The 23,535-nt window shown below is 31.6% G+C and overlaps 1 protein-coding gene across 2 annotated transcripts in view; it reads left to right on the forward strand.

Moving 5' to 3' along the window:
• The window catches only part of Gfrl (Glial cell line-derived neurotrophic family receptor-like), a 598,276-nt gene that overhangs the window by 265,062 nt on the left and 309,679 nt on the right, over window positions 1–23,535 (forward strand). Inside the window, exon 2 of one of the 2 annotated variants that reach the window (XM_076399820.1) lies at window positions 10,047–10,311. The exons of the other annotated variant lie outside the window; for it this stretch is intronic. Within the exon in view, the coding sequence (XP_076255935.1) occupies window positions 10,155–10,311 (157 nt within the window). The 5' untranslated portion in view covers window positions 10,047–10,154. The remainder of the gene's footprint in view (window positions 1–10,046; window positions 10,312–23,535) is intronic. 2 annotated transcript variants of the gene reach the window in all.

Genomic DNA, 23,535 nt, shown 5'->3' on the forward strand with positions numbered 1-23,535 from the left:
TATAAATTATAACAAGTCCCGGGCCTTCTACAGTAAAGCATATTTTTTTAACAAAATTAGTTTGTTTTATTTAATACAATTCCCTTCAAGGGTGATACACTGATTATAGCGACCCTCCAACTGTTCGATACCATTTTTGTAGCGCGATTTGTCCTTTGCATCAAAATAGGTCTCAGTTTAGGAAATCACCTCTTCATTCGACGAAAATTTCCTCCCAGCGAACGTATCTTTGAGATCTGAGAACCGGAAATACTCGATGGGGGCCAGATCTGGAGAATACGGTGCATGAGGAAGCGATTTGAATCCCAATTCATGTATTTTTACCATCGTTTTCACTGACTGGTGACACGGTGCATTGCCTTGGTGAAGCAGCATTTTCTTATTCTTCAAATGCCGCCGTTTTTCGGCGATTACGTTCTTCAAATGGTCCAATAGCGCTAGTTAATAGCTGCTGATGGTTCTTCTTTTTCAAGGTAGTCAATGAAAATTATTCCATGCGCATCCCAAAATGCAGACGCCATAAGCTTGCCAGCCAGCTGTTGCGTTTCCCCACGCTTTGGAGCGGGTTCATCGTATGCAGTCCACTCGGATGACTGACACTAATGTTTTCGTCGGTAACGACCTCTTTTGGGCTTCCATTGCGTTGACCGTTTTCGGTGCTCATTTCGCCACGTTTAAACTTACCATACCAATCCTTGATGGTTGATTTTCCTGAGGTAGTGTCCGGAAAGTCGACTTCAAGCCAAGTTTTTGCTTCAGCAGCATTTTTTTCCTTCAAAAAGCAATATGTTATTAACACGCGAAAATCTTTTGGGGGTTAGAGATAGCTAAGAAACTTATGGATTTAGTTCTAGTAGCGCCATCCATATGTCAGGCCGGAGACTTTTCAATTGACCAGTTATATAAAATAACTACACACTTTAAAAATATTGTTGAAAATTGAAAGAATCGGAACATTTCATTGAAATATTGATATAAATTTACGAACACTCCACATAGTAATGAATTCGTTTAAACCCTAATACGGAAAGTGTTACATAATTCGGTCCAATTGAACTCTTCCTTTTGAACGATGAATATGATGGATGAACAAATCCTCGTTCTATTTTTCATTGTGAATTTCCAATAAAAGCGTCCCGACAAAAGATAAAAGGCAATCGACGTAATTCGAAATTATTTCGTTTGACAAGGTAACGCAGAGCTTTGAAAAATAGACGCATTCATAACGGCATTGGATTTGAGCGGAATGGTATTTTCGGATTTTCGAGCCGTTAAAAATGTTTTACCTCTCCTCATTACCACGCTTTTGTAATATTTGTAATAGTTATATACAGAAAGTATTTCTGATGATCGATTTTCTTATATATCCCCAAATATTCATCATTCATATTCATGGAAAGTATCCTTCTTCACTTTTTTTCCGATCTTTCAGATCTTCATCATTTTACTAGTACCCCTAAGGCAGTAGCAGCCACTCTTTTTATATGAAAATATAAATTTTCCTCACACGAATCATCAATTGACTTTATTTCTTAGGCCTATTTATGTTTCTGTAAATCATTTGTTAAATACATAATATTGTCCTTTCCAATTTTCTATGAACACATGCGATTTTATTTAATTACAAGTGCGCTATTTCAACAAATGTGTTCTTAGATAAAAAAAATTTCGATCATATAACAATAAACACCACCGTTTTGGGTCAGACCATTCGAACATTTTAAAATATGATAGAAAGTCAATTAAATTATTTCATATTTGATTATATTAACATGATGCTTAACCAAAGAGGTGCTTTCAGATTATATTCCGATTATAATGGGAGTTGCTAAGTTAAGTATTATAGGATGACTTTAACGCTCATTAATAGTTACTGTACTGTAGCTGCCCGAGTTCTTCTTCAAGAGTCTTCATTGGATGGACTTGCTGTAGGTTGATGGACTCTGTACCAAATCTATTAACCCGTTACCCCCCCTACGTCCATTAGTCCTAAGTCCACTAGTTAGTTAATTTATGCTACGCATTGCCACAGACTCTAGAGTCTTTACTCTCCTTTTACATATTTTAATAGAATTTCGCGTCTAATGACTTTCTCATAAAACTTCATGAATCAAATTCATTCTGAATTTATACTCGACATTATTTAGTAACACAATATTTTAACTAAGCAAAAAAAATATAATAAATATAATAAAAAAATATAATTGAATTGAATGAAAAATATAACAGAAAATATAATTGTCAGTTGTTCGTGGACATCTTCTACACATATTGGAGTAACAGACTTTGTAGACTATATCAGCTATGTAGACTATATATACTATCATGAAATTAAAATAATTAAATTAATCTCTACATCAACTTTAACACAGTATTTTCGTATACAGATATAAGTATACAGACTGACTTCCTATTCAATAAAAAAGAGCGGGCTATACTTACATTTTTAATATAGGTTGAACTTTTGATACAACCTCCTATATTTCGACAGATCCGATAGAAAAACAGCTGGAAACAAAAACGAATTTATTAAAGATAAAATATTGTTGCTGTCAACTACTCATATATTAAACCAATAACAAAGTTTTATGGCGGAACGGCCATTAATTTTAAGGAAACATATTTTTGAGTGCGTGATTTTAATATATACGCGAATAAAATTTACAGATCGATTTCTCAACCAAATCTAAATAATTTCCTAACCCTAGATTCCTGTTCAAATAATCGCGATCTAATAGCATATTTATATAAATATAAGAAACGCTCGTTTAATAGGATAATGAAATATATTATGTAACTATAAGTAACAATTGACAAAATTGTCATCTACTAATACTTGTCGTTTGTTAGTTTATATGGAGGTTGCTAGTGAACATTAAATTAACTTTAAAGGGTAAAAAAAATATTTTTAGAATCATGAACAAAGAAAACAGAGAAATGTCACTGTCATACGCCCCGTATAAAATCGATTGCAGACATAAATTATAAGACGAGTTCTCGAATGAATAATATATGAAGCTGAATTTTCGTGTATATTTCCTGTTATATAGTGTTTTATCTATTGAGTCTTATTTACTATTCACTCTTTTGGTGAAAATAAAGGTATATTACAATTATTCTTCAATCTGTTAGTTATGTATACTGATCAAGTTACTATGAATGAACTTAAAATATTATACGCTTTTGTGACTGGTAGGGCGTATTGCTCCAGCACGATGAAAAACTTATTCTGGACTTATTCTGAAATTCTTATATGACTTTATGACTGATATATGACTTATGACTCCACTGCTTTTTAACATAAAATCTAATATACTACAAATAAAAACACCAAAAATTTATTTCTATACTACTAGATATATGGAACTGTAAAATGAAAAATCTATAAAAATTAAAATAGTTAAAATAGATCTGACAGAATCAGTTAAGATATAGAGCGAGAAAACTAGATCTCAAAAAATCTGCCAGGTATTTTGATACATACGGTTCAGATATTCATTTTATGCCATTTGACATCACTTTGGCAATATTGGTCTTAAAATGCATTTTTTTTAAACCAATAACTCCAAGATATTTTAGCTAGTCTAGTAAGGCGTAGTACCTTATAGATATCTAGGGCTTCTGAGGATATCTAACCAATTTGTAGCTACATGAGGGCACGAACGAGCTAAGACGAGATAATCAATGACTTCAAATAGAAAGCTTATATGAAACATACAGTAAAGCGCAGCACTATATTTTTGATGTAATGTTCAGGCACAGGCTTCAATTTCTGATAAGGTTGTTCATTCAAGATGGCAGGTACTGTTGATAAACGAAGGATATTTTAGGTTAAGTTTGTCTTTACATTATTTTGAAATAAATTAATAACAGACAAGATAACAATCAAAGCGAAAATAGTACTATTAGCTTAAATCGCTATGAGGAATGAGACAAGAAAATTGAAATCTAATAAATTTAACTCACAGACTGTTTAATAATTGATTATTGAAACAAACGTAGAAAATCCCTCATTTGTTTCGTTTTTCTTTTTAAATAAATAATTTTTGCGTTAAATGCTATAAAAAATTATGTCGCAAAAACAGATGTTCCTAAAATTGTACACAAAAACGGGAAGAAACCTCAGAAGTTCGATACAATTTTATGCAAATCTAACGAAGGAAAATAAATATCAGTATCTATGAACAATAGCATACCTGCCTGACTAATTATTGTGGTTAGTTGATCTCAAAATATTTTTAAAAACGCAAGGAAATGTTTAAAAAAGAAGTGTTTGGTTTTTGGTTAAGTATTTATCCGTTAATACCCAATAAAGTCAACTAATATTCATAAAGTCTCCAAAGTTACAGTTGCTCTAAATAGTCACAATCATTCATTTTAACACTCTTATGTGCAAGCAAACAATTTGAAGAAACTTTCATAAAATCATTGAACATCTACCATTGGCTAATATTTTAGGACATCTGCAAAATTATAGTTACATGTTAACCGTATACTAGTTTTACAAATATTTTTGGTAGGTAACAAAATTATCTTCAAGCAAATAGTAGAATGTATTCATAACATGTAATATAAATGTCGATTTTTTCGATGACATCCATACAATTTGCGATAATATAAGTTAATGAAGCATGCCAATTTACTCCATAATGTTACCTTACACTTCTTTAAATTGCATTTTCATATTATGTACTCATACTTATATTTTCCTTTATACACATTTTTCATCATTCTTGTACTTAGCATATTGGATATCATTATCCATAACCAGACGATGATATCTAACGAACAATTCAGCATCGACACCTTAGATAGTTATTGTGGTAAAACGGGTATTGCCATCAGCTTAGAAATATTTGTAAATCTCTTGGACTGCCTGATTCCAATATTCACCAACTAAAGTCACATATTCGTCTATTTAAAAATAATCTGTAGAGCTACATGTTCAGTTTTCAAAGCTCAAAATTTACTTCTTTTGGAATAAATATTATATTTGCACTTACTTTACATTTATAAATATTTTTTATAGAAATTATAATATGAAATGAACAATTTCTGCTAATTCCAATATTTGTTGCCAATAATATATTCGTTAAGTATTGACGCATAGTGGGAATATAATTAATTTCTCATTCTATGTGTATATATCTGGCGACCATAAAGCTAAAAAATTTATGTGATTAACAGAAAATATTATAATAGTTTTCTTAAATTATATGCTTTCTTCAAACTTATCAAATACATTAATACATATAAACACACAACAATAGAGTTAAGTTAGAAGCTCGGATCGATACTACAACGACTCTCGCAAGAGAAAGAACGTAAACTCCACCTGTTATTTAAAATAGAATTGCCCCGTAATTTTGAACAGAGTATTTTGAAAGACCATAATTTTGATAATTGGTTGTACTGATATAGCTATTTGTTTCACCGAAAAGTCTTTCGATAAGTTCTCTGAGTCATTTCGCCGTTACAAGGGTCGACGTTTTTCGATTCAATTAATTATGGATACCTGTCAAACGCACATTCGGCTGTAAATTATATATTGCTATAAGTGCAAAGAATGTTTTATTGGAACACGGGTGAATAGCACGTATAAAGTTTATTAAGGCAGATAATGTCTTCCTAAATATTTGCCTATTACAAACAATTGTGTCATAAATATTAAATAAAAATTAAACATCTACCTAAACATTAAAAAAAATTCATGACATAATTAAAAATGATCACACAATACTACTAGAGTGTTTTTAAATAAAGTAAATGCTTAATTTATTATTGAAGGGAAAATTTTTTTAATAAATATCAAGAAAGTAATCGAAATATTAGCTATTATTGCCATAAAATTAGTAAAAAGTATTTTAGTATTTATCGTTTACAATTTTAATTTTTTTACCCTATTACATTAACAGTCTTGAAAATTATCGTTCCAAAATGCTGCTATACTAACATATAATAAATTGTTATTTACAGGCAAACTACCAAAAAAATCATAAAACTATCTACATATTAATATGTATTACATATAAATCTATGTAAGCATAAATTGGGTACATTTTTGTCAAGGTTCCGACTAGGACCACAGAGCCAGAACATTAAAAATCAGTCGAATGAAACTAATGGAACCAAAAATAATAACTAAAAGTACACGACTGAAACAGTCGGTAGTAAATAGTAACAAAATGAGTCGGACCGAAAATAGCAACTGAAAACAGTCGACTGGAACAGTCACTGGCAAAAAATAGTAAAATCAGTCAAACCAAAAATACCAACTGAAACAGTCGATAGTAAAATGTAGTCAATTACTAAACAGTCGATAGTCGATTTCAGTCGAGAGTTCCCAACACTAGAAAATCCTATAAACTATTGTTCGAGTATATTGTATTATAGAAATAATTGAGAAACCATTTGAAAGAAAGGATCAAACCTATGAAAAAGTATAACACGTTAGCAAACACATTGGTTGAGTAAGCCAAATTATCAAATCCTACATTTCGAATTGTTACTTCAGAATAAGAATATTCGGCTTCGAACATTCAGATTTCAAATCCATCTATGTCGGTGTACCAGAAGATAGTGTTCAACAACAAACTAAATCGCTGTATTGTCAACAATATCAGAAAGAAGACTTTTACAAAAAGTGTACTAACGGTCAACGGAGAAATTAAACGGTTTGCAAAGTAACGTAAATGATATTGCGTGAAATGTACGATAACAGTGAACTTACCCAGATATGTTACCCAGAGTTTGAAGAGACAAAACTACATAAATTAGTTATGTATAAAAACTGTGCCGAATTTTAAGCTTGATGTAGATTGACCTATTGAGACTGCACCAATTTAAAAACAATATAAAGAAAAAATTAATAGATGGTGAATAACTAGTTGGAATATGTGCGCCTTTTAAATTTAAAGAAATCTACAGGCGCTTGTAAGCATTACATTTTGGAACCATTTACAAATTAAGGTTCTAGAAAAGCAAAAACCTTACTAGGGCCAAATTAGGCTGCCAAAATTGTTGAAATGGTTAGAACTATAAATATGTGATTAATCGTCAACACTATATGAGTTTGTATTTTTATGATGGAATAAAATATTTCTTATCTCAAATGGGTTTTGCTTGATTTCTTGGACGCATAACATTACTGACTTAGTGTATTTTAGTTTAACAGCTAGGCCTACGGTCTGATCTTCGCATCAGGGTATTCTTTGTATGCAGTTGATAACGGTACTTGACACATCAGTAATCTTCGGAATTATTAACTCGGTACTTCCAGTAGTTTCTAATCGAAAAAACTTAATGATGTATATAGACGAAGATTCTTCAGTATGTTTATCAAGAGTGGAACGCTATTCCTTGTGCATTGTCCTAAGGTCTGCTACATGACGTCCATGAATAGATTATCTTAAAGACATCCACATTTCTTCTTTTTTCCAATGGTATTCTTCAATGTTGTTTTTTTTTATAATACTTTACGAATCGCACTAATTTGACTTTGAACTTGGAGCTTTGTTGGATTTTGGTATATTTACTGTAACGGCACCACTTACTAAATATATCGAAAAGTCATAAGTTTTTCTGCCATTGCTCTGTTTTATTTTAATAATTATTTTCTGTTTTAATGCAAGTTCTGCAAATAAGAAGTGATTTTTCTAATTATAGTCGTGTTATCCACTAATTCCATATTCTATGAGATGAGAAATATAAAGACAATATAGTTTTATGACATAATAAAGCAATAATAAATAGACATAACCAAAAAGCCGAAACTATCACAACAGTCCCCAAAAATAAAACTAATCAGGTAAATAAAAATGGATATGAATCTAATGAGCAACAATCTGTTTAACGCTGAGTTTAGAATTGAAACATGTACCACTATACCAGAGAATGGTAGAAGTGTCTATGATAAAGCTTAAATAATCAGCTGTATTATGTTAAATCCTATAGCTATATTGCTCTGTTAACAATTGTGCCCAAATATTACTCAAACGAATAAAGCCAATAACAAAATAGAATAAATATTTTGAGACAAAAACATTCCATTGTCACTAATTTTGGATAATCGAATAACGGATATCACTGAATATATTCGGGGGATATTTAAAATGTTTTGTAATTTTTCTGCAAGTAGCAAAAGCCTTTGAAAATGTTTACCAAGAGAGCTAGATATATAAAATAAGCAACTCAACGTCCTTCTTTGATACTATTGATAGTTAAAAAAGAGGATGAATATTTTTATTTAATGAAATACTGACAGCTAGCAATAAAATAACAAGAGCAAACAATGGTGAATATATCTAAAGAACCCATATTTGTTTGAACAATCAAGTTCAATAATGAGGCTGTGGATTTGAACATAAGTGGATCATTGAACTATATGAGAATACTGTGAATATGGTATGGAAATCGTTTCCAAATTCAAAATGGAAGAAGTATGTTAAAAACAAATTAACCATAGCTAAAAATGAAGTATATACAGGTCTTTTTATTGGTTTCTTGAAAAAATTCAAAATATCAATAATAATCATTATAAGACTATAATTTACGAGAAGTACTAAAATTACGAGGGTGGTTCAAATATGATGGAGTCAAACACTGTAGATGGCGTGTAGGTATGTTTTAAATGTCGTGGCTTGAGTATGTAATAGCTGGGTCCCTTACGAACAGTGCGCCATAGTTTTCGTCGGTGTTAGGACCACGAGTGAACGTCAAGTGCCAGCTGCCGTAGAGCAACGTATTGTCAATACGTTTGTTAGTGTGGGAAGGTGTTACAAAAAGACAGGAAATTTTTCTGAGATTGCAAAATCAGTTTGGTAATGAGTGCCTGAGTAGGGCTGCCGTGTTTAAATGAGCCAAAGCATTCAAGGATGGCCGCGAAACTCTCGAGAATGAGCCGTATGATCGTCGACCACGAACCAGCATCATACCAGACAACATTCGCTTAGAACAACTCATTTTGGAGGACCGTAGGACAAATCTTCGAAATATTTCCCCTGAACTCGGCGTCAGTATTGGTAGTGTAGAGTCTATAATCCACGAAAACCTTCATTATCGCAAAATAACGGCGCGATCGGTTCCTACACAGTTGAAGTTCGAGCAATAATTAAAGCAGTTGAAAGTTTGTTGCCGTTTTCTGACGCGATACGAGGTGGAGGGGACGGTTTTTTAACGCGAATCTTCACTACAGACGAGACATGGTTACACTATTACACACCCGAGCACATGATGTAGTCTAAAGAGTGGGGTAATAAGGAGGAAGGGGTGCCAGTCAAAGCGAAGGCAACCAGATCCGCGGGTAAGTTTCTGTGTACGGTGTTCTGGGACCGATGGGGCGTGCTGTACGTCGACTTCCTGCAACCCGCATGGCTGTCCGAGATGCCCAAGACATTCTTGGACACCGGCATCGACAAAATGCGTAATCATTGAGGAGAAATACTTAGAAAATGTGTAAATTTTTCCAATAGTAAGTAAACGTGTTAGAGTATTTGTCTCGATCATATTTGAAACACCCTCCTATATTGCTACTTGGCGTGCCACTATGGGGTTGCCCTCGATAACAAATACATACGCTTAAATAGAAATTTTGTCAAAATAAAATCAAAAGGTCCAGCAGGACAACGAGGCCAGGCTATACCTCAATAAAACCGACAGGAACAATATGATGGATAACAGCGTCGTTCGCAGAGCCGAATGGGTGGAACTGGTACAATGTTGCCCAAGCCAAATGAAAGAAATATAGTGTATGTGAAATAATAATTCTTACACATAGATGGTTAATCTAGATCAGTTCTAATATACACGCTTATAAGCGTAAGGATTATTTATAGATATATATTTATAAATTATATATCATAAATTTATATTTTAGTTTATTATTGTGATAACGCAAATATTATTTTGAGTAATGTCCTTAGAGTGAAATCTTTAAAAATTTTCAGTCATTTTAAAAATATTATAAATATATGTGCACGAGAACAAAAATGGAACACTATGTTAGCAAGCAGCCATATAGTATTTCATTATAAATAATTTCTTCGCAGATACAACGGTTTTTCTGGGCGATTTTTCGACGAAATGTAAATTACACAAACGGATCTGCGCTAAAATAAAAAGATAATTAACAGACAACAACAACCACGTAACGGTGGATGGTGATGTTTTGTGTTGGGACAGTACTGTGGCTGCTGGCCATTAGCGGCTGGACAATAGCCAGCGAATTTCCCGAGCGAGAATGTTGTGACCTGACGACGACAGAGGCTACTTCCACGGCGGGGCCTTTACTAACATCGCTGACTCCTAGAGCAGGTAAGTCGATTGTGGGGTATAGTTCCGGGATATCGCCGGCGGAGGAATCGCGCGTTACAAAGGAGCATCGCAGAGTAGGGGAAGGCGGAAATATAACTTCAAAGTCTCCCCTAGTCCGCGACCTACACAGACTCGTGCGTGTCAATGTCCTGACGGTTTGTTTATTTTTTGAATTTTTACGAGGGAATTTAGAGCTACAAAGGAGAGGCTTCTCTAAGTTTATATCGAAAAGTTTGCTACCTATGTTATTCAAATAACCAGGGGCCATATAATAATTCGTAATATATTGTCTCGCTTTGCTATAATATGTTTATTTTCGTAATAATATTAAGGTATGATGCCATGTGAGGTAAACAAAATTAAGCGACAAGAGCATTGTTTAAAAAATTAAAGAACAGAATAATTTTAAGAAATATTGTTAGTAATTACACAGGTCTGTAACCAAAAAGCTCTTAGAGTATTGCCAATTTGTCTATTTTGGAATACTGAAAACGAAAATAATATTGAAAAACTCCCAAGGAATCAGCTATTGTTTTATGGTACTAATCTTGATTCACCAAAAAGAAGTGTAAAAAAAGTTCTGTTTCACCACGGTGCTATTTTGCAACAAGGCTATAACTGTGTCACTATAAGTTGTGCGGCGATTTCATAATTTTGTGCATGTTGGTCGACCAAAAAGCTGGTGCTTGCCAAAACCCCCCAAAATTTCCTTCTTATTTGTATCTATAGGATGACATAGACCGAGTGTATCACTGGACCAAAATAAATATTGATACATCCACATAAAGTTATTTTACCAACGCTTCGGTTAAAGTTAGGATTGACGAAGCAATTTGTAAATTTACTTCACAAAGATGGATATTGTTTCAAATACATAGTTTCAAAATTCCCAGGCATCTCAGACACACAGGCGAAGGAAGGTGTTTACGTCGGACGCACAATTCGTTACAACCATTATGTATAACCAAAAATAACTGTGGATTGCTTTTAAGAAAGTCTTAAAGAAATGTTTGGGCTATTACGCAAATCCTAAAAAAGCCGACCGATCTACATATGAGCCAACCCGTTTTAGTTGCAAGACAATTCTCTGTATTTGGTGGAATGAGAGTAGCGTGGTCTATTAAAAACCGCTGGAACCTAGTACAACAGTTAATAGTGATCGCTAGCGACTACAAATGATCAATATAAACCACGCATTGATCGCAAAATGTCCAGAATGGGCCCGAAAGCCCCATAAAGTTTTAAAATATTTTATAGCACGATAACGCGTAGTTTCATAAAGCAAAACCGATCAAGGAAACGTTGAAGACATTTGTATCGGTTATATTGTCACACCCACCGTACTATACCATCTTTTTGCTTCAATGGGACATGCGCTTCCATAGCAGCATTTAGTTATTCTCAAAGAAGTTAGAAAATGACTGGAAGAATGGTTTTGTTCAAAGAACAAACAGTTTTTCGTGAAGGCATCCATAAATGGATGAATGGATGGAAGATTTATAGACTCAAATGGCCAATATCCACAATGCCAATACAATTTTTTTATTACCCCCTATTACTAGTTCCTCAATCTGCCCAGAGGAGAAGACGTATTTGTTATATTTACATTATATATACATGGCATGTAGAAAATCACTTCGTTAAATGATCTCCTGTATAAAATACTATTTTAGTTAATTAGTCTTAGTCTAAAGCTTAGATGTTTTGTTAGACTTCACTGTCACTTTTAGCACATTTAGCTGATTAGAGAGTACATTCTGACGTACCGACACTCTTTCGAAGTACTTCACACAAACACGTTAAATTACACTCGTTATTGGTTCTAGAGGAATATCGCGTTATATCACCACATTTGAAACATAATACGGAGCATCGATAATGGCAACGCATAGCTGTATTCCATATGACTAAATAGGAGTTGGTATAGATTTATACAGCCAATACATTTGGTATAGTGTAAGTCCAAGTTGTTTCCGTTTGACGAGCAATACTTTAAATAAATAAGTTTTAAGTTGATTGATTGACAAATCCTCAAAATAACTCTAAAGGCATTCAAGCTTTAGGTTGCTTAATGAATGTAAAAGTACATTTGATATGTGAGTGAAGGGCAAGTTGAACGGTTTCACCAGGATGTTAAAAAAAAGGAAAGATACCAAGAAATAGTATCATGTATCAACTCATTTAACAGTGTTGAAGGAATTGTCAAAAAGCGTCTCATCCTACGATAAGAAGGAAGTTAATTTCGAACTGAGCACGCCCTGAAACCTACTGATTACCTCACAAAACTTAAACAGCTCTAAGAATATTTGTGCAGACTGGTGTCATTTATATTATTATATATATGTTTATAAATAAAATTTTATTGTAATATATTGTATATAATGATGTAATATATAATATATAATAATGTAATTTATAATATGTATATTATTGTTAATTTTTTTAGGAAGTTTTATATGTAAATGAAACGCTCATTTTAATGGCATTCTAATTATCGTTGAGAATTAATATTAAGGTCTTCTTTATTGATTAAAATCAGTGTTAAATATCCTAAACTAGAAATGTATCACGCGAATATGGTTTGTGTGAATTGAATACATTTTAACTCACTGTATGGTAAACGTAAAGATAACGAATACACTACAGATATATCACATGTTGAAAGTAATATATCTTGTTGTTCTGATAAAAAAATTATATTTAATGAAACCTAAATTGGTACCATATCAATTAACACAAGGAATTGTTCCAGGAATTCCATCATGAAGAATTATATATCTGCCGTGAATTATTAATAATTGTTATGACTAATAAAACCTAATCAGTAGTTATTATGTTATTTCAACGTATACCTTTGTGCATCAACTTTTGTTGTCATAACACTGTTTTTATTATCATATTGCCATGAGTGACAATTGGGTATATTGGTTCCATTCTGAAATATCCATATGTCTTCAAACACATAGATTGAAATAATAAGTTTTCCTTCATTTTATTTTATGCTTAAAAAAATGTATTCTTTTAAAAGCAATATCCGGAAGTTCCATTAGATTATTTCCTTACTTTTCAGACTAACAGTTTCCTTTTAAATAATTGAATTAAATTATGTTTGTATTGAAAAATTGCTCATTATTTTTATAAATTTCATATATTCAATCTCTGATAGAGCTAACATCAAGCTGATATTGGTTTGTCACTCGCTTATTATGAAGACATTTTTTGAGACATTTCGATGAACGTGTCCATACTCATATTCAATGCAGCTGCAACACGCTAAAAATACTTTCAATCAAAATTGCAGCAAATTAATATTTAACAGTAATATTGCTTACCTTTCTCAGTTTAGTGCCAAGAGGGGCTCTCGATAATCTCGTTCCTATTCAAAGTAAGTGATTTGGAATTTTCAATTAGAGTAATACTAAGCAGCGATCTGAAATTTATCAAAGCAAACAAAGCATTAAAATAACGTTTGCCGGTTTATAACCTCTTATCACTATTGTTTTGAAGAATTTTGCATACGTTTGACAACCGGACGACTTTTACGGGCTATGACTATGAATTTCATAATGTTTTTGGAACATCTTGTTGGGGGAGTCTTAGAAAAATCAGTAAATGAGCCTTATTAATCAATAGGCAATTTTAATTACTTATGTAATAAATAATATGTAATATGATATCTCTTATGAAGTCTGCCTACTGAAGCTAGGGCACGGTAGAAATATGTAAATGATGCCTCATTTGAGAATGAAAGCTTGAAAGCCAACATGAAACCTCTGTACTGATATTTTGTAAATTAAAGAGATAAATTTCAAAATAAATAGAGTTCGTAACAGAAAAAGTTTCTTTCAACTCATTAGTAATATGGCTTCACTTTTGGCTTCAAAATTTCCAAAAATAAATTGATGTATATTCTCACTTGATCCAAAATAATGAAATTGGGATTAGGACCATTAAAAGAAAGCTTACCCCTTACTCTTCGTTTAAGTGTAGGGATGCTTCAAAGATTACAGATAAGAATAACGCTAAAAGACAGATATATTATATTCGGTCATTATAAACCACTTAAAATATATCATCATTAACAAAGCACAATGATATATGTAATCAATATTTAACTCTATCTTTAAAATCAAACACTTTTTCTGCGATTTACAAAAACTACAGATAATCATTTTGGTCTTCATTTTTGTATGTAAGCGTTTAATTACAAATTCATTTCATCTGTTTGGAATTAATACATATTTCTATTAATAAAACTGAATTTACCATACTTACCGATTTTAATAAAATCTGAGTATAAGAAAAATAAATACGACTTTAAATAACCAATTTACAATTTTTTATTAGTTATATCGACATTACGCTTTCACGAAATTTTCGGCTTTAGAAATTATTTCAGTTCTTTTCTTGGCAAAGTAATTAGTGGGGTACTTTCTTGATGCCTTTGACGTTAATTCTAATGCAGTAAAAACATTCAAGAAAATTGAAGTAAGTGGTAGTTTAAAGCAGACTATAATATTGGACCCGAAAGAAAAACGTAATAAGGGAGTTTTCTCAGTATTTCGTCTGGCTTCAAATTAATTAACTTTATTTCTCTTTTGATTGTATACATTAATGTTAATAGAAATTAATTAAATTGTAGCATCTGCGTTCGTCATAGTTTATAAGGGATACTAACACACCTTTTGACGCTATAAACTTTATCAGGTCATTTTTTGATCAAGTTTTTAAATAAAGGTTTTAATTTTAGGTAGATTTCAATAAATTTGTATTAAAAAGTACATAATATACTTATTTACATCTATTTTTCGATGTTTAGTACTATTTTTAGTTTTGTTGTTCAAGTTCACAAGAGTTCAACACTAAAATTTAAATGGAATTTGATGTATGTAATCCCACTGTTGCGCTCCATGTAAGTTTAAAATTCGGCACTTATTGCATTATATATACAAGTTCGAAGGGTTTCTGCCACTTCAATCTCTGGTATGGATAAGTCACTTGTTTTCAGTACTTGGAGTTTATGCGGATGTAGGCCAACTACGTATTTTTTCGCAAACCGTTTAATTTATTCGAGGAATATTGGTACCTTTAGGTCTTTGTGAGTATTCTAATTTTTAATGTACCTGACAGCATTGAAAATGCCTCGAAGAAATTCCGGTTTTCATTATATTGATATCTTATTTCTTATCTGGGTCCAAACATGCTTTAGGTGTTGTAACTGTAGGTGTATAATAACAATTTTTTAAATTTATATATAAAACCTTATTAATTTTATGGTCTGAGAAAGTTCTCGTTTTTTATTAGCATTTTCCACTTGAGCTTGGTATCCACTTTCAGGTGTCGAGTACTTTGCTGTGTTGGAATAACTAAATTACGCTGGTTTATTATTAGTCTAAGGTAATTTAATTTTTATTGGTTAGAACCACTTATGTACATTTTACGTAGCATTTTACTTCTGAATCTCGTCGCTCCTTCATAGTTAGGGGTGAGGCCAGATTATGTAGGATTTGACCAATTTGTCTCATATAAGTTGCTAATTTCTAACCAAACCAACTATATTTGAGACCTTATCTAAAAATATGCAATCTCTCCAAAAATGTTTTGTACATACGTCGTACGTTTTGTCAACTACATTTATGATGCCACATGTCGCAACGTTGCCGTATCAACTCTGAGTTTAGTTCGGTTTGGCTTTGACTTACAATAATATATTAGCGAGGAAATTAAAATTACAATTAAGTACACATTATTATAATTATTCAGAGCTGCGTGTGATTATATTTACATTTAATACTTTTCCATGCCACCTATCAGTTTCCATTACCTTTAATTGTCTTAACACTATTTTTATTATCATCTTGCCATGAGTGACCATTGGGTATGTGGGTCTCATTCTGAATATACATATCTCTTCTAAATACATAAATTGAAATAATAAATCTTCCTTCATTTTATTATATGTTTTATATGTGTAAAAGTAATATTGGTTAAGAGTATTCTGGTTTTAATATGGGATGCGAAAATAAGTTTAATCTGAAATTTGTCCATTTAAATTGAGAAAATATTAATAATATACAAGTTAAATTTATTTTGATCTGTTTTGATTTCATTTAAATAATCATACACTATTATATGAAATAAATTGTACATGAACCTGCGAGGAGACAGTTAAAATAAGTAAATAATGAAGAATATAAGGCGTTAAGAAATAAACAATGGCAAATAATTACTAAATTTTCAATACAAAATAATGGAAAAAATCTGATCGGAAATTTTAAGGGATGAAAGAAAAAAAGATAGTTTAAGGAAATTGTTAAAATAATATAGTTAACCTTAATAGCATTGTTATATATTTATATTTAGTATATTTATTAATTACATGCCTTGCCTGAGACAAAGTTCTAATCATTTTGTTCTTAATAAGTTTTAGTTTGAGTCAAAATATAAATGAAATATAGAGAACATAGCAAAAATAAATAATTAGTGATGGTAATAATGTGCTAAGGAAAAAATAGTGACCAATAGTTACTAATTTTTCCTTAAAACATAAAGATTTCTTAATAGGTGATATAAATAATTTTCAAAATAGAATAAAATTGTAGATATAATCTAAAATAACCCCAATTGTTTTATAAGCTGTGGAATTTCCATTAGACGGTTTAAGGAAATAGTGGCACGAATAATGCCTGCAAAAAAACGTAGGGGATGAATAGCAAATGATATAGGAAAACAGTTAGGAATGGAGAACCCTTATTCTGGTAATTTAAAGCAAACGTGCAAGTCGAATTTTGAAAGGTCGAAACGTGAACCGGATCAAGGTCAGCAAGGGGAGCCCACTCGAAAAAAACTTATCAGCCAGAAGATATTTATATAGAACATAAAACAATTTTATACGTTCCATCTAAATAACATTATTTCTAGTTGAGGACGGTAACGTTTTTTATTATATCGTTTCGCTACTATCACACAAATCTTATTCAAGGAGATGGGGTTATTAGACACAGGCTTAAAAAAAACAGTTGTAATTGGACATAATTAGAAGACAATAATATTTTCCATAGTATAGCTACAGCTAGATGGCGTTTGGACTTTGCGGAATTAAGAACCTTGTAGGAGCCCATAGTATCTGCAGCTATTACATATGATTTTCTTCCTGGATTAGTTCAAGCACCTTATAAATGACAAATAATTCGGCTGTCAAGATACTCGTCATTAAGGGCAGATTAAAGTGTTTTTCCATTTCCAAGAAGGCCATAAATAATATGTAGAATAATTAAAGATTATAAATAAATAGTATGTAGGAGTGTGTCGACTACTTGTGCAAAAAAACAAGAATCATATATGAACGTGAACATGTTGTGAACGTGTGTTCATATACGTGAACACCCTATTTTGGTACAAAGACCTAAACGCTCATATACAGGAAATTTATAGAGGGTTTGATCAGTTGTGTTGGGATTTGAAGAAAATTGAAGTAAGTGGTAGTTTAAAGCAGACTATAATATTGGACCCGAAAGAAAAACATAATAAGAGAGTTTTCTCAGTATTTCGTCTAGCTTCAAATTAATTAACTTTATTTCTCTTTTGATTGTATACATTAATGTTAATATAAATTAATTAAACACCCTATTTTGGTACAAAGACCTAAACGCTTATATACAGGAAATTTATAGAAGGTTTGATCAGTTGTGTTGGGATGTGATGGATGAAATCTATGGGAGATTAAAAGCAAATTCTATGAAGGACAAATTATAAAAAACATATCAAGAAAAGTTTGGCTGCATATATGCGACTAAAAGTTAGGCATTGTAGAATAACCCATGAATTTCTTCTAAAAAGTGAATCCTCTATGGTTTGTACAGAGCGTAGCACAGCTCCAATTGGGAAGAGATTGAGGTTTGGACTGTGGAGTAACTTTGAGACCTGCCTCGGACTAAAAACTTGGATGGATTGATATCATTCCTAAAGGATACTGGTCTCTACGCATGAATATAACTCCTACTACCAAGATGGGCCCTATTAATTATATAGTTACAGTATTTACAAGATTTTATGTTTGCTTATGTAATTTGCAACATTTATGTTCTATAGACAAAATTGTATTGTACTTGTCTAATTTTATATATAGACCGACATATTACATATTTTTAAGTATATAATAGCCGGAAATAAACTTACGATTTACTTACAGAGAAAATTCCGGAATAAGTTGATAAACAAATTTTGACATGAGATAATGAGTATTACCGCTCATCATGGTGTTTATTCATTACGTTGCATACATATTTTCTATTTTTTTCTACTTTCTCTGTTTTTATGGCCATGTCGTGATACCCTGTCAACAATACTATGCAGGTTTGGTATCGATCCACTTATCAATACATTTTTGTACTTCTTCGATGTTTTAAAACTGTTTTACTTGCCAGCCAAGCCACGTAGCCGCATCGAATATAACAAGTAGTTATCAGAAGGCTATATATATCTGGCGAGAAGTCTGAGTGCGGCTGTCCATGAGAACTGCAACGGTGTATCCTTGTACACTTTTGTATTTTGTAACAACGTGTCGTTTAGTCTGTTCCCTTGACATCAGTAGTCATTTATAGTAAAAGGTACTCAGTTTTACCAACTTGCCATACATTACATCTTGCTGATCCCAACATACGTACAGCTAGAACTTATAAAATAAATATTGCATTTCGGTGCCAATGTCTTTGGCTCTTTTGGACAAACTTGTGACTTTTGTAAACAACCCTTTAGAGCTGGGTTTTTATCTAGTAATTCTTGCACTTCATTATCTTCAATTTTTCCCTCTAGGCTGCTCTTTGTTATTGATATCAAAATCTGGGCTATTAAATTATTGAAACGAAAACACGACAATTAGGACTTAACGGATTATTACATTAAGTTTCTAAATATATTTGATGGACATATTTCGCTAAATCAAGAATAATTAATACGTAATCACTATTATCTAACAGATCTACATATAAAAAATATGAATGTGAAAAATTCAATTTTGAGCGTTTCACAATTAGTATCTATATATACACAATAACTCAATAATACTAAATGGAAAACTGTTAAACAATTGAATTTTACATTTAGGTTAACTTAAATGGTACTTTTCGTTTTCACCAACAGATATTACTGATCCAAATATATAGAAGTTCCTAATATAATCGCCTATACATGCTATACCTATAATGCCTACCCTACTGGATAGTATAATTTTCAGAAATCTGCTGATAACAGGTTAATTGAAAAATCCCCGGCCTACCATAGTAAAACTTTTTTTTTTGGTAAAATTGGTTTTTTAATACAACATAATTCCCTTCAAGGGTGATACACTGATTATAGTACCCTTCAAATTTTTGATACCATTTTTGTAATACGATTTTTCCTTTGCTTCAAAATAGGCCTCAGTTTCGGCGATCACCTCTTCATTCGAAAAACATTTCTTCCGGGCGAGTATTCCTGAGATCTGAGAACAGGAAATAGTAGCTGAGATCCCGATCTGGAGAATAAAGTGAATAAGAAAGCAATTTGAAGCCCAATTCATCGATTTTTGCCATCGTTTTCACTGACTTGTGACACGGTGTATTGTGTTGATGAAGCAGCACTTTCTTTTTCTTCAAATGCGGCCGTTTTCGGCGATCTCGTATTTCAAACGGTCCAATAATGCTATGTAGTAATCGCTGTTCATGGTCCTTCCTTTTTTAAGGTAGTGAATGAAAATTATTCCATGCGCATCCCAAAACTACAGAGGCCATAACCTTGCCAGACGACTGTTGCGTTTTCCCATGCTTTGGAGCAGGTTCATCGTATGCAGTCCACTCGGATGACTATCGATAGGACTTAGAAGTGAAATAATAAAGCCATGTTTCAACCATTGTCCTATATGATGCAAAAACTCGGGTTTATTGTGCTCGTCTAGTGTGATTGTCTTTAAATACTGCTCCCAATCATCAACTCGTCATTGTTTTTGGTGACAAGTGAGCTCGCACAGCACCCACTTTGCACAGAGCTTTCTCATACACGAATATTCGTGAATGATATGATGTATACGATTCAAAATCATTTTGTGGGTTTTTTAAATGTTTTCTTCGGTAACAACCTCTTTTGGGCGTCCATTGCGTGCACCGTCTTCGGTGCTCATTTCACCACGTCTAAACTTAGCACACCAATCCTTTATAGTTGATTTTCCTGGGGCAGTGTACCGAAACTCGGCATCAAGCAAAGTTTTTGTAATAGTAGTAGTTCCCATATTTTATTCATATCTCACAATTGATTAAATGGCTAATACTATTTTCAATATATTTTAAATGTCTAACTGTAATATTGCAAATCCATGGAAACTATATCTAGTTTCTTCTGTAAAGTAACAGCTTATATTCATCCATCAGTTATGTAAGGTTAAATATCTAACAGATGTAGCCTCTTTGAATTCAAAAATTCGTTCAAAAATATAAACATGGTTTTGGCAATTTTATATAATTTTGTGGGACTCAAGCATCTTGTAATATATTAATTCTAATTTTTCCTTTTGTTGATTAGTTTTTCTGTGTCTTTTGATTTCTCACCATCCCAATGAGAATATTCTTGATCTAGATATAATTCCATTCTATAACTATTAACATATATTTAGTATTTTATATCTCGATTTCCAGTTTAGTAAATTTTGTAATGCTTATATTTTTTTAAAGAATTATCCAACTAGAACTATTTTTAATATGCATACATTTTTTCCAAAATATATGTATAGAATTCTTGTGTATCTCACCGTCAAGAAAGTTTTGATATTGTCACTTTTTCTGCTTTATTTCTGTTAAAAGGTTGATAAATTAAAGCGGCCTCCAATTCAAGCTTCCCTCCGATAATTAAAATGTTCGTTAAAAGTAAACAAGATTTAAGATAAAAATTTTAATTATGAGATAATTATCTCCGGACGATGATCTTCGTTTAACAAAATTAAAACAGTCATACGCAAAAATTAAATTATAAAACGCGATTTTCCCTTCCAAAATCAAAATTTTAAAGGTTCTCTGTAGCATGGTTGTTGGTTTGGAATAAATTTCTGCTAGCAAATTAGAACTTTCCTAAAGGTTATCGTATTTTTATTGTATATTCTATATATATTTTCAAGATCTACGATAAATGTTTGTATTGTGGGTTTCCCATGAAAAAAAAATTAATTAATCCATTGCAAAAATTTTTATTTAATTAATTTTGTAACCTTGAAGAAAAACGATTTTTTGTGTATTCGCCTAATATCAAATGTAATTAAAATTAATTATGCTACGACAATTTCAGCGAGATTATAGATAACAAGATAAATGTTTTAAACTGAAAATAATGGCGGGATGAACTGGCTTCCATATAAAAAAAATCAATAAATAAATAATAATTTTCTGAATCTTTTATCATTGGCGACAGATTCCCATCAACTATGATATTCATTTAATAATACGGACAAGTGATAGTTATATTCTCGCTCTCAAGAAAGCTGAGTATTGTAATACGTAATTCGTCACATTTCAAACCAGTTCCATTGTCATCTAAAAATCTCTAAAACCCACTTTTCATAAAATTTTAAGTGAAAATCCCGATCGACATCCGCTAGTTTACCTTCGAGTATCTTCTAAATCCTTGCTTCTACGCAAATATCCATGATGTTCGGGCCATGAAATAGTTTCAATTGATATTCTAAAATTATAATTAACTTTGAAGTTTTGATTCCACATCCACATCAGTCTGTCCATAGTTCAAGTCTATAGAGACTATAGTGTTTTCGCAACTTTCGATGAGCGATGATTTCAATAACTGTGGAGCAGTAGGCAATCCAACAAGTCCGCCTTTCTTAAGTATTTATTTAATTCTGAGAAATTGAATGAAGGATCGAAAAGCAGACTTATGGTCTCATATGCATCAGTTTTGGTTTGTATGTTGATATAATATAAATTGGTAATCGGCCAGTGTTCGATCGATCGTAACACTTACAATTTATATATAAGTCAAAATAAATGAAAAAAATTACTTAGTTTCCAATATTTTTGGCAAAAATTTTTGATTAATTTTGCAACCTTGAAGAAAAAACATTTTTTGTGTATTCACTTGATATAAAATGTAATTAAAATTAATTATGCTACAACAATTTCAGCGAGGTTATAGATAACAAGATAAATGCTTTAAACTGAAAATAATGGTGCGATGAACTGGCTTCCATATAAAACAAAAATCAATAAATAAATAATAACTTTTGCAGGTGAATAAACCACTAACAGAATATATCTCGTTATGTAAGAATCTCTAAAACCCACTTATTACTTACTCCTTTCTATCCATTTTTTTCACAATAACAAAAGTTGCTTCACTCAAAATGCTATAATTTCTCATAAATGTATGTATTTACAACCATTAAATTCTATAAAATCTATAAAGTAGATAATCAAAATAATTGACACAAAGTTCAAAGAATAAAAAGTCATTAAATAACCTATCTTGCTGATCTTCTTTCCAGTGCTGCAAATAATACAACATTTATTTTATATATGAAATACACTTCTGATCTTATAATGAAAGTACTTTGAAAGTAACTTTAGTAACATATAATTTTTAAATTATTTTCGATCACTGGGCAACTAGTAGTACTTATTAATATTCTTGGATATTCAAAATTTTTAATGTCTTGAGGTAGCTACAACTTTGTCGGTTACTCATTTTAACCTAATAGAAAATTATATTTTTCAACCTTGTACTTCGACTAGGATCAGAACTTTCTTCCAGAAAATGTTAAATAAATTTACTTTTACTGTACTCTACGGAATTTGCCAACCTTCGACTTGATGGTTAAAAAAGTACATACTTCCTTTTGATCGGAAGATTTATTGCTTTCTAGTCTATAAAAAAAAGTTGTACAAAAAACTTTCCATTTTCAGCACGATTTAATCCGAACCGGGTCTTGTTCCTTCAAATTATATAAAATGGAAAGGTTCATGTTGGCTAGACCTATATAAAAGTTTTAGCGGTTTGTTAAAAATGTATAAATCTAATTGGTGGTAAAATATCTCCAAGCATTCAAATTAAAATAATTAATATTTTCAAAACAATGTTTGTAAGTATTTTTATAATTATATATAATTTTATTGCGCCGATTTTTCAGTTAATACTAACCTTGAAAAGAAAGCTCTTATATTTTCATGATATTCTATTCATAAATTAGTGAGT

The sequence above is a fragment of the Rhynchophorus ferrugineus genome, unplaced genomic scaffold, assembly GCF_030347505.1.
Source record: "Rhynchophorus ferrugineus isolate W39M unplaced genomic scaffold, kcgeb_rfMv2 rfM3, whole genome shotgun sequence".
In the NCBI taxonomy this organism is placed as follows: Eukaryota; Metazoa; Arthropoda; class Insecta; order Coleoptera; family Curculionidae; genus Rhynchophorus; species Rhynchophorus ferrugineus.